Here is a 12,186-nt window from a genome sequence, read left to right as displayed (position 1 = left end):
ACTGGACATCAAACGGTTCTGAAACTTTTTTGCACTGTCTTTCTATACAAATTGTTTATTTTTCCTAATTTTTTCAGAATTTTTAGAGTTACAGAAGTATGGTGGATGTTCAAATCTTTACAGACTGCCCTGTTTTGATAGATTGTTGTTATAGCTTCATTGTTTGCAGATGTTTGAATTCTTGTTGAAGCCTCCTTGACTTGGGTCATAGAATTGTGATAGCATACAGTGGGTAATGTTTTTTCCAACAGTACATGGCGGGATTTCATTGCCATATTCACTAACCCGCCACTAAAAGTTTATGTTGAGTTTTGTGTGGATGAAGTGATCAAAGGTCGAGGAGGTCTCGATATGAGGAGAAGGAGGAGAGGCAAGAGCTCAAGCTTGGGGATGCCCAAGGCACCCCAAGTAAATATTCCTTCACGTGCCATGGGCCGACAACGAGCAAGCTGATGCCCTGGCACGGATTGGCTCCACCCGACAGGCAATACCGGCTGGCGTCTCACTCCAGTGCCTGCGCAAGCCATCTATCAAGCCTTCACCGGAATCAGAGTCCATCTTCGTGCCGACTGACCCCGGAACGGTCGGATCCGGCTTGGGAATTGCAATAGTCGTCCTGGGGACTTCGGCAGGCGGCCCGGGGACTGCAGCACCGCACCCGGCCCGGGGACTTCAGCACTAGGCCCAGGGACTGCAGCACTCATACCCGGCCCGGGGACTTTAGAACCTGGCCCAGGGGCTGCAGCAGTCGGCCCGGGGACTTCAACAACGCAGCAAGCAGCAGCCGGTTCCGACCCACCGCCTTCCAACCCAACCGCCCTGGTACCAGTTGCCGTGATGACAGTGGTAGAAGCACCATCTTGGGCGTAGCCAATCCTCAACTTCCTGGTGAGCAGAGAGCTACCAGCCGACAAAATTCTGGCTTGGCAGCTGCAACGCCGAGCAGCAGCATACACAATAGTGAACAGAGAGCTTGTCAAGCGCAGCGTGACTGGCGTTTTCGAGCGCTGCGTAGAGCCGGAGAAGGGCATGGCAATCCTCAGAGACTTTCACCAAGGCGAATACGGCCACCACGTGGCCTTCAGATCCCTTGTCGCCAAAGCTTTCCGCCATGGATTCTTCCGTGCGATTGCTTTGGATGATGCCAAGGAATTGGTCAAGAAGGGCATGGCAATCCTCAGAGACTTTCAGCTCCAAGCAACACCTCCTGGCTTCTGCATTCAAGAACATCCCCCTCACTTGGTCGTTTGCCGTCTGGGGGCTGGACATGGTGGGCCCATTCAAAACAGCACGCGGCGGCATGACCCATCTGCTGGTCGCCGTGGACAAATTCACCAAGTGGATTGAAGCGAAGCCAATCAAGAAGCTGAACTGTCCGACTGCTGCGACCTTCATCGCAAATATCACTGTCAGGTACGGCATACCGCATAGCATCATCACTGACAATGGCGCAAACTTCGCCAAAGGCGCCTTGGCCCGTTTCTGCACGACGCAGGGCACCCGACTGGACTTAGCGTATGTTGCCCATCCGCAGTCAAACAGCCAGGTCGAGCGAGCAAACGGCCTCATCCTGTCCAGCATCAAGCCCTGACTGGTCGAGCCGCTGGAGCGCTCGGCCGGCTGCTGGATCAAAGAGTTGTCGGCCGTCCTTTGGAGTCTCCAGACTACGCCGAACAAAGCAACCAGCTTCACTCCCTTCTTCCTCGTGTACGGGGTCGAGGCCGTCATCCCAACTGACATCGAGTTTGACTCGCCTTGCGTCACCATGTACACGGAGGCGGAGGCGAAGGAGGCACGAGAAGACGGCATTGACCTGCTGGAGGAGGCCCGGCTGCTGGCACTCAGCCGGTCCGCCATCTACCAGCAGGGCCTGCGCCGCTACCACAGCCGGAAGGTCAAGCCACGATCCTTCTGTGAGGGAGACCTTGTGCTCCGGCTGATCCAGCGAACAGCCGGCCAACATAAGCTCTCGGCTCCTTGGGAGGGGCCTTTCATCATCAGAAAGCCCTGGGCAACGACTCCTACTACCTCATCGACACGGAGAAGCTCTGGGCACGCAAGAGGGACGATTCTGGCAAGGAAACAGAGCGCCCCTAGAACGCGAATCTTCTCCGTCAATTTTACAGTCGATGCACTGTATGTACCACGCTTCCTTTTGTATTATGCAAAGACAACGGGTCCCTCTACGAGCACTCGGGGGCTACCCTTTTATCTATATGATAAGATTTTCGCCTATGAATTTGTTATTTCATTCTTTCTCCCTGCACCGGGTCCGGCTAGCCGGCCCGGGGGCTTGCCGCCTAGACCTAAGCTGGTACCACTTGTAGTCAGACAAGTAATGTGCTGACATCTAAGCCTTCTCTTGCCTTAAGCCGCAGCTCACAGAGCGACTGTCTGGCTGGCAAGAGCTAAAGGCAGGAAAGGATGTCCACATGAAAAATGACTAAGGAAGAACACCAGCATAGGGAAAACCGGCTCCTCGCCTTACACGTCTGGCTGCTGCGCAGCCGGCCGGCCAACTTCTGCTTGACTAGCTACGTTCTAGACGGCTGTAGGATCGAAAGTATGTCTAGAGGGGGGTGATTAGACTACTTGACCAAATAAAAACCTAGCCTTTTCCCAATTTTAGTTCTTGGCAGATTTTAGCAACTTAGCACAAGTCAAGCAATCAACCTACACATGCAATTCTAAGAGTATAGCAGCGGAATGTAAAACAATTGCATATGAAGGTAAAGGGAGGAGTTTGAGGGAGCAAACGTAATGTTGACACGGAGATTTTTTATCCGTGGTTCCGATAGGTGGTGCTATCGTACATCCACGGATGGAGACTTCAACCCACGAAGGGTAACGGTTGCGCGAGTCCACGGAGGGCTACACCCACGAAGGGTCCACGAAGAAGAACCTTGTCTATCCCACCATGGTCGTCACCTACGAAGGACTTGCCTCACTAGGGTAGATCTTCAAGAAGTAGGCGATCTCCTTACCCTTACAAACTCCTTGGTTCAACTCCACAATCTTTATGGAGGCTCCCAAGTGACACCTAGCCAATCTAGGAGATGCCACTCTCCAAGAAGTAACAAATGGTGTGTTGATGATGAACTCCTTGCTCTTGTGCTTCAAATGATAGTCTCCCCAACACTCAACTCTCTCTCACAGGATTTGGATTTGGTGGAAAGAAGATTTGAGTGAAAAGCAACTTGGGGAAGGCTAGAGATCAAGATTTATGTGGTTGGAATGGGATATCTTGACCTCAACACAAGTGTAGGTGGTTCTCTTTCAGAAAATATGTGTTGGAAGTGTAGGCATGTTCTGATGGCTCTCTCCAAGAATGAAGAGTGGGTGGAGGGGTATATATAGCCTCCACACAAAATCTAACCGTTACACACAAATCACCAAACTCGGTGGGACCGATTCAAAGAACTCGGTCAGACCGATTTGGTTCATAATGTGACCGTTAGGCATTTCAGTGGGACCGACATGTCAACTCGATGGGACCGATTTCATTAGGGTTAGGGCATAACGTAATCTCGGTGAGACCGATTTTGGTAATAGACAAATAGAGAGTTGGTCAGGCAAACTCGGTGGTGCCGATTTGCTCATCTCGGTTGGACCGAAACGTTACGAAAAGGAAACAGAGTGTTTGCATCGCAATCTCGGTGGGACCGATCGCTCATCTCGGTTTGACCGAAACGTTACGAAGGGAAACAGAGAGATTACAATCCCATCTCGGTGAGACCAAGATCCCTATCGGTGAGACCGAAAAGGCTAGGGTTTCTGGCTGTGGCTGTGTCAACTAAACTCGGTGGCTCCGGATAGAAAGAATCGGTGGGGCCGAGTTGGACTTTTGGTTTGGGACATATGTGGATGTGAGAAAGTAGTTGAGGGTTTTGGAGCATATCACTAAGCACTTTGAGCAAGAACCTCATTAAGCAACACCTCATCCCTTCTTAATAGTATTGGCTTTTCCTATAGACTCAATGTGATCTTGGATCACTAAAATAGAAAATGTAGAGTCTTGTGCTTTGAGCTTGAGCCAATGTTTTGTCCTTAGTATTTTGAGGGATCCACTTTCCTCATCCATGCCATGCCAATCATTGAGCTTTCCTGAAATATTTATCTTGAAATAGCATTAGCTCAATGAGCTATATGTTGTTAGGAATTACCAAAACCACCCAGGGATAGTTGCACTTTCAATGGCCAAAGTACTTGTCTATCCTAAACGGCCAAGTCCCTGACCCAGCCATAGACCGCAAAGCGGCTATTCGGCTGGAAGGGCAGCAGCCAAAGGAAGGCGGCAAAGGAAAAAGCTAAAAAGAACAAAAAGCGAAACCAAGCCAGAACCCGGCAAGAGCGCAAGCATGTGCGAGAATAAAGTTATTTACATATCAAAAGGCCCAAGGCCAGTATTCACCGGAGTTTGAATTACACCCCCAGCGAGTGGAACTGCGTAAATTTAACTTGTTCATCCTAAGTATAAGACAGAAAAAGCACGAAAGATAAATGGCCGCCTAGGCCAGGGGTGCTGCATGTGGAGTGGACAGGATGGCGGAGGCAGAGGCGCTGGCTGGTGGGGCGTCCGACTGGTGGGTCTCGGCCTGGCCAGCACCGGCAGCAGTCAGCATGGCCTCCCGTGGCTCGCTGGTCGAGGCTTGATCAGGCTGAGGCCGGCTGCTCGCTCCATCGTCCGGTGCGATGTCTTCACCTTCCTCGTCCTCATCCTCCTCGCCCTCATTGCTGGAGGCAATCTCCTCCGCTGAGTCATCCCCATCCTTCGGGTTCAGCCCAAACCAGTTGGGTGGCACCTCAGCGCCGTCGTCATCCAGCTCCGGGACGAAGATGGTGGTGTCGGTGTACTCGGCGATCGCCGCCTCATGCTAGGTGAGCTCGCCGCGCACCGCCTCCAGCTCTAGTTCGGCCTCCTGCTGGAAGGTGGCCAGCTGCGCCAGCCTCAGCTCTGGATACCAGGCCTTGGCAAATTCCAGCGCATTCCTGGCGCCTACCCGAGCCGCGGCGCCCTTCCAGGCCTCGAACCGCCCAACTGCTACCTCCAACCAGTCGGCAGTCCGACTGGGGGTGTGGGGGATGTGAGCATCCGGCCAGAATGCGGCCGACACCTAAGACCCGGCGCGCTGTAGGCGGCGGAGTAGACGGTGAGCTGGCACCAAGCGAGTCTTGACGGCCAGAATCTGCTCGCCAAGATTGCGAGGTGCGTTCGGCGGAATGTCCATGCCCGCCCTCCTCCGCTGATCGCGCCGCGCCTCGATGGCCTAGCTGACGGCAACGGAATAACCGGGAATAAACTCTGCACAAGAAGAAGATCAAAGAATTAGAAGCCAGAAGCCGGCTCCCGCAACGGTCGGCGACTATGCGACAAAAGAAGAAATGGCATACCATCGATCATGTCCTCAATCTCGCCATAGCCGACTGACAGGAACTGCTCCCTCTTGGCTCAGTCCGAGCGCTGAGTCTCGAACTCGGCCCTGATGAGAGTTTCGCCGTCCTTCAACTTCTGGACCTCCGCCCGGTGCTTCTCCGCCCGTCTGCCAGCTCCTTCGCCGGTCGGTCGCATTAATGGGCGGCCTGGCTGCGCTCCTGCTCCTTGGTACCAAGCTCGGACTCGACCTCGCCCAGGCGCTTCCGCAGATCAGCGGCGGCCTCTACCAAGACAAGAAAGAGAAAACATCAGCATCAACCAAATGCAAGTAGTTGCTGGAAGATCCGGCCTAACTGCTCAGCAGTCTGCCCGAATCGCGGGGGCTACACCCAGCGGGTGCGCTGACGCGCCCGCGCGGAAAGAAAGATGAAGTGCTTACTTCGGCCCTGGGTCAGATCAGTGGTCCGCTTGGCCAGCTTCTGGTGCTGGGAGTTGTAGGCGGCCGCGCAAAGGTTGTGGTAGTCCTGCAACGAAGACCACGAAAGAAAAAACAATTCAGCACTCGGAGCACATCTTGAAGTTCTGAACCGCCTGCTCAGCAACCGACCCGGAACTCGGGGGCTACACCCAGTGGGTGCGCTGGCGCGCCCCCATGAAAGATCAAAAGAATTGAAAACAAAAAGCAGAGAGCGTACCCGGACGGACGCCTCATCCTCAAAAGCTCATGCCTAGACTGCAGGAGGGAGGCGCCGTGGGTGTTGAACTGGGCCAGGATGTCCTGCACCACCACGTTGAGCACACCCGAGCCGGCCCCAGACGTCCAGTCCGGTGGAGCAGCGTTGGTGACCTCGGCGTCGAGCGCCGACAAGCTTGCGGCCCCAACCTCTATCGGCATTGGTGCTGAAACCGCCTTCACTCGGCACTGGCGCGCGAGAATACGGGTTGTGGCAACCCGACCCAACACTAGCTCGACGCCAGATGGCGGCACCACCAGCGCTTTGGGCCGGCCGCCCCGCACCGGCAGTCATCGCGCGCGGAGCACCTCTGTCTCCAGGACGAATGGGTCAGCCCCTCGCCTCTCCAGGGCCGGCTGGTCGACCCTAGCCCCTCCAGACGGCTCCTAGCCCTCCAGCACCGGCGACTCCGCGTGCTGTGGACCGGTGGCCTCTGGAGCCCTGCCACGGGACGCCTCCTCCTCCTGCGCCTTGGCGGTCGCGTCTGCCCACTCCTTGGTCGTGGCATCGGCCTGCGCCTTGGCCGCTGCATCGGCCTTTGCCCACGCCGCATCAGCCGCCTCCGCCTCTGCCTAGGCCGAGGTGTCCCGCTCCTGCCGTGCCTCCTGCGCGTTCTTCTCCGTCGCCTCTCGAAGGGCGGCGAGCGGATCCACGCGGCGGGAGACTTCGGGGCCGCCTGCCGCCCCAATCACTGAGGCTGACAGGGCCCGCGAGAGAGAAAGCGGGGGCCTGCACAACATAGCGAGAAGAAGCTAAGAAGAGTTTGCGAAAAAAGAAAAGAAAACGCAAAACAAAACAACAAAAGCACTTACGCAGACACCATCGGGCGCTGCTTCAGGCCCTTCCAGACGATGGCCGCCTTCGCGGCCTCTTGCCGCTTGGTCGCGGCGACCGAGGCTTTGGCCTTCTTAGACGGCCGACTACCAAACAACCCGACGTCGGCCCGACGCTTCGGCACGCCGGGTGCTCCAGTCAGCACCGTCGAGGAGCCGGCGCCTGTCCTGTCAGCGCCGAGGGCGCGGTGTGGCTCATCGTCCTCCTCGTCGTCGTCCGGCCAGTCCCCAAGGCCGCCTCCTGCGGAGCCGTCAGCTCCCTCACCACCGCCTCCTACAGCGTCGTCCTCCTCCATGGAGGCTGCCCCCAGCTCAGGGTTGTCCACGTCGCTTTCCGTGCGGTCCGCCAGGTATTGATGGCCTAGATCCGGCGCGCCAGTTGCCGTCTGGTCTGGGAAGCGCTGCATCGCGGCCGGATGGTCAGGTGGCAAGAAGAATTTGGGGCAAGCAAAGAAAAGAGAGTCAGAAACTTACCGGAGGCGGCGGGTTAGCGCGGCTATACGGCTCCTTGCCGAACCGCCAGCTCCCCTCGACGAGCTTGCAGTCGGAGAAGAAGTTGACCAGCCGGACCACCCCCACGTCCGGCAGCGCCTTGGTGGACATCCGGCACGGGTCCTGGAGCCCACTCATGTCACTGATCAGGTGGGGCCGGGCTTGAAGAGGCATCACCCGGCGCTCCACGAAGGCGGCCAGCAAATCCGAGGCCCTGAGGCCCTCCAACTCCGTCATCTCCTGGAGTCGGCTGAGAGCGGTGGAGACGGCGGCCGACAGCGTCCTCGGTCGGAACTTCCAATTTGTGCGGGGCTCAATAGGCGGGCCAGCTGCGTAAGCCGGCAAGTTGACGTAGTCCTGCGTCGCGTGGATGTTCTGGATGTAGAAGTACGACTTCTGCCAGAGCTTGGCCAACTGCAACAATGCGAGGGCCGGGAAGCGGACCTCGCAGCCAGTGCGCCGCACCGCGACGCAGGCCCTGCACTGGGCCGCCTCGTCTTTGGCTGCGGTGCCGAGCTTGAGGTAGAAGAGCTCCCCACACAGCTCGAGCATGGGCAAGACGCCGAGGTACCCCTCGCAGAGGGCGACGAAGGCGGCCAGCAGCACCACCGTGTTCGGCGTGAGATGGTGGGGTTGGATTTGGTAGAAGTCAAGGAAGGAACAAAGAAAGCCGCTCACCGGCAGGCCGAAGCCACGGAGGAAGTGCGACCGGAAGACGACGCACTCGCCGTCCCCCGGCGCCGGTGAGATCTCCCTCTTGGGGGGAACACGCACCTTCACATGCGCCGCACGAGGAAGCCGCTGCGTCTGGCGGAGGAACTCGAGGTGGTCTTCGTGGACGTTGGAGCCGTCCCAATCACCAGAGCGTCCTCCGCGCGCCATGGATGTGGTTGATCGGTGGGGGCACGGAGCGGACACGCGATGGCGAGGCCGCAACGATTCGGAGAAGTCTGGCGACGGCGGGCTGCAGCGGTGCTCCGGCGGCAAGCAACAACACGGTGGCAGCAAGAGAGCAGAGAAGGCAGAAGGGGAAAGAAGATGGAGAGCGCGAGGGAGCGCGCGTGCGTTCTGCCGCGCCCTCCTCCCCCTACTTATAGGCCCGCGGTGGCGGAGCCGAAGAGGCGGAACGTCGGGGTGTGGGATTTACTGCGCCCACACCCCGCACGACCCCGCGCATTCCGCGCCTTAACGACGCATGATTAAAGCGCCCGAGAAGCGCAACCGCTTGCCTCGGCCACAGCGGATCTGCGCGCGCGCCGAGGCCCTGTTGTGGCGGGCCCGGGCCTGCGGCGACGTCCCATCGCGCGCGTCGGCAGGCAGGCCGGCCTAGTCTGCTGGCGCCGCGTGGCAAGTAGGCAATGGGCGGCGAGCCTGCCACTCGGCTGGCTCGCCACCTGGCGTCTACCCCGATGCTTCGAATTCACCAGTCGGCCGGCCCCTCCTTGTCCGGCTCCTAACAGTCGGCATCTCCAGAAGACGGACAAATAAGAGTACCAGATCACTCGGAGTAGGAAGCTGTTGAGGCTCCTCGATTTCAGCCGCGACGCCCCACCAGCTTCGGGGACTACTGTCGGAGGGATTGACCACGGGTAGCCTCATCAGCACCCTATAGTATTTCAAGACATCGGGGCTAGTTGTGCCCCTCACACCTTCCGGACGAAAGGCTGGCCCTTTGGGCCGTCTGGTCCAACGTGCCGGCTGCTAGAAGACGGCGTGCCCCCAACGAGCGGCCCCAAGGAGCCGGCATCTAGCAGGCGGCCCTGCGCCTCCTCAAAGTTTGCACCCACTTAACCACGACGAGACGGGGTGTGGCTACAGTACGACCTGCCACCCCCGAATCCATGGCAGAATGTGGCCACAGTACGGGTGTACCAAGCGGACAACCCCCGCACGCGGCACTGTTGCCACGCAACCCATGACATCACCTACATCAGAGGAAGCCGTGCTCCCATGATGGCGGTCGGTACGGCCCGCAGACGGCGGGCCCTACCTGTCCGCGAGCCAGTAGAAGACGGCGAATCTCCGGCAGGCGGTGTCGAAGGAGGGCCGACTCCTACCAGACGGCCCTCCTTCCCCTGGAGTCTACGCACCATTAATCTGATGAGACAAGCTGTGGCTACAGTGAGCGCCCGCCAGGCGGCGGGACTGTAGCCATGCGCCCCTGACAAAGCCTCCGTCATCAAGGGCGAGGTTATAGTATAAAGCAGTCAACATGGCCCGCAGGCGGCGGGCCCTACCTGCCGGCCGAGTTCACGGTAGCCGGTGGGCCGCCCAGAGACACTGACGGCTGGGTCCTACACCCGGCCGAATTACCATTGTACCCCTGGGGTGTAGGCCTATATAAACCCCCAGGCTCACCCATGCAAAGGGTTCAGAACCCTAGCCATCATACACACACCCATAGAAGGAGAAGATAGAGCTAGCCTTGCTCTTCTTCCTCCTCTAGGCGAAACAGCTCAAGCTTGTAGCTACTCTATTGACGATAGTCATCATGCGGAGACCCCGCAGAGCAGGACTAGGGATGTTATCTCCACGGAGAGCCCCAAACTTGGGTAAGACTCGTAGGCGTTCGAGATCTCGCTCACTCCCGCTTCTAGGACCCGACGACGTACTCATGTCCCCATCCATGATAAGCCACCCCCTGGCATATGTTGCTAGATGTCCCCGGCAGTCTCTACACCTCACTGCCGCTCGCCGTGATGCCCCCATCTCCTGGACTCGGTGTTGTGCCTCGCCTCTTTCTTCCTTCTTCCACGAAATGGATTGAGCACTGTTGCAAATTCGGCCAACTTACAAATAGATGCAATAAATTAAATTCCCCTTTATTGCACAACATGCATACACATACATATATAGTTTGGGAAGTACACCCGACATAGTGGCCATCTGATCATATATAGTCCGACGAATCTTAGATTCTTCGAAAGTTAGTCCCAATTCTCACAACATGCAAAGTGTCCACCTCACAACGTCCCACTAAGCAACACATTTGAGTCCTCTCTTTCACTAAGCTATGCAAAATCTACATGCAAAGTGTCCACCTCAACGTCCCACTAACAAATGCATTTAAATCTTCTCTCCCACTAAGCCATGCAAAATCTGCCACATAAGTGAGTCATGCATTTAACTTATGAATTACAATCATTTTTTCATTAATCTATGCATATAACGCTACCACATCATATATTCTTGTTAGTCATCCTTCACATTTTTGTTTGAAATAACATATGTTCTTAAGAAGTTGGTCCAAATTCTCTCAACATGCAAAGTGACCACCTCAACGTCCCAATAAGTAACGCATTTAAGTCTTCTGTTCCACTAAGCAGGCAAAATCTACATGCAAAGTGTCCACCTCAACATCCCACTAACCACTGCATTTAAATCTTCTCTCCCACTAAGACATGCAAAATCTGCACATAAGCGGGTCATGCATTTAACTTATAAATTACAATTATTTTTGCGTTAGACTAAGCATGCAACGCTGCCACATCATATATATTCATGTTAGTCATCCTTCACATTTGGTTTCAAATAACAATATTAACTGTAATTCAAAAGTTTTTATTCTATTTTTAGACACTTTCTTTTGTTGATTTTCAAGCCTATGCTTTCTTTTCATTAGATTTAGTTATTTTTGTCAACTACTTATGCATTTTTGAACAAAGTTACATCAGCAATGCGCGGGGAGAGAGTCATCCTCACTACCCTATTTTAGAGTTACATATTAAATTCAAGCCATCTTCTGCTACAAAACATTTCTCATTTTATTTCTTACTCTTTTTCTTCTTACCGTGCACCCCTCTCTGTTAAATTGTTTATTACACTACCATCCCGCTGCAACGCACGGGGTATAGTCGAGTTTTTTACTGTACTTATTACGGTGCCATATGCATGCTTACTGCAAGGGCACTCCACGTACCTAGGGGATTACTCACGTCCCTAGTAGTATAATCGATCGATGCATGCAGATGCAGGCATCGGACGAATTTCTTGACGCGGCTACTGTTCCCGGACTTAATGTCAAAGTAATTGTTCCACAACATGATCCCTCCGTTGTTGGAGCGCTGCACGATGGGCAGCACCTTGGACACCAGCTTCCCAGGTTCCACGTAGCCGCTTCCCTTGTTCGACGGCGCTCGCGCAGCCGGTAGCCCGAGGTAGACGGAGCTCTTGGGCAGTGTCGTACGCCTTCTTGAAGGCTGCCACGTTGCCCGCACTGTTGCTGCAGGTAGGGTTGTTGTAGAACTGGACGTGAACGCGGTCAAAGAGCCCCGTCCGGAGCGCCTCCCCCAGCATCCTGTCCGGGAACGGCCACAACGGCGCTACCATGATGAACACCTTCTTCTCGCCCTTCCTGCTGTCGTAGGCATTGAGGTACCTGGTGAGGTCATCGTAGTAGGCGTGGCTCCCGAGCTCGATATCGAAGTCGATGCCGTCGAGCACGGCGTTGCCGAACAGCCGGGAACGGTCAAAGTATACCTGCGACTTTTCCCATTTCATTTGGCTTATAGTTTAGAACTTATGAGCAGTCAAAGTTTCGTCAAGGATAAATTAAATTGAATTTATATGATTTAATATAAAATCCTGGAAAAGGCCATGTTGAAGGCGTTCCTGAATTCGCCTCCCCGGTGTCCTAGTTCGAGTGCGGGCCTCACTTAACTAAAGAGGCTGACAATGGGGCCCATTGGAGTTTATAACTGAGAGAGAGGGAGGGAGACAGCGGTGGCGTCTCTCACCGGCGAGGATAGTAACG

General features: G+C 55.5%; 1 protein-coding gene across 1 annotated transcript; it reads right to left on the bottom strand.

Moving 5' to 3' along the window:
- Positions 1–11,453: 11,453 nt before the first annotated feature.
- Positions 11,454–11,933, bottom strand: LOC109742099 (hevamine-A-like). The gene has a single exon (XM_073509617.1). It carries the CDS (start codon positions 11,931–11,933, stop codon positions 11,454–11,456), a length of 480 nt encoding a protein of 159 aa, XP_073365718.1.
- Between the last annotated feature and the right edge of the window lie 253 nt (positions 11,934–12,186).

Source organism: Aegilops tauschii, chromosome 2 (genome assembly GCF_002575655.3).
Source record: "Aegilops tauschii subsp. strangulata cultivar AL8/78 chromosome 2, Aet v6.0, whole genome shotgun sequence".
NCBI classification, from domain to species: Eukaryota; Viridiplantae; Streptophyta; class Magnoliopsida; order Poales; family Poaceae; genus Aegilops; species Aegilops tauschii.
This window is presented reverse-complemented; position numbering and strand designations above follow the sequence as displayed.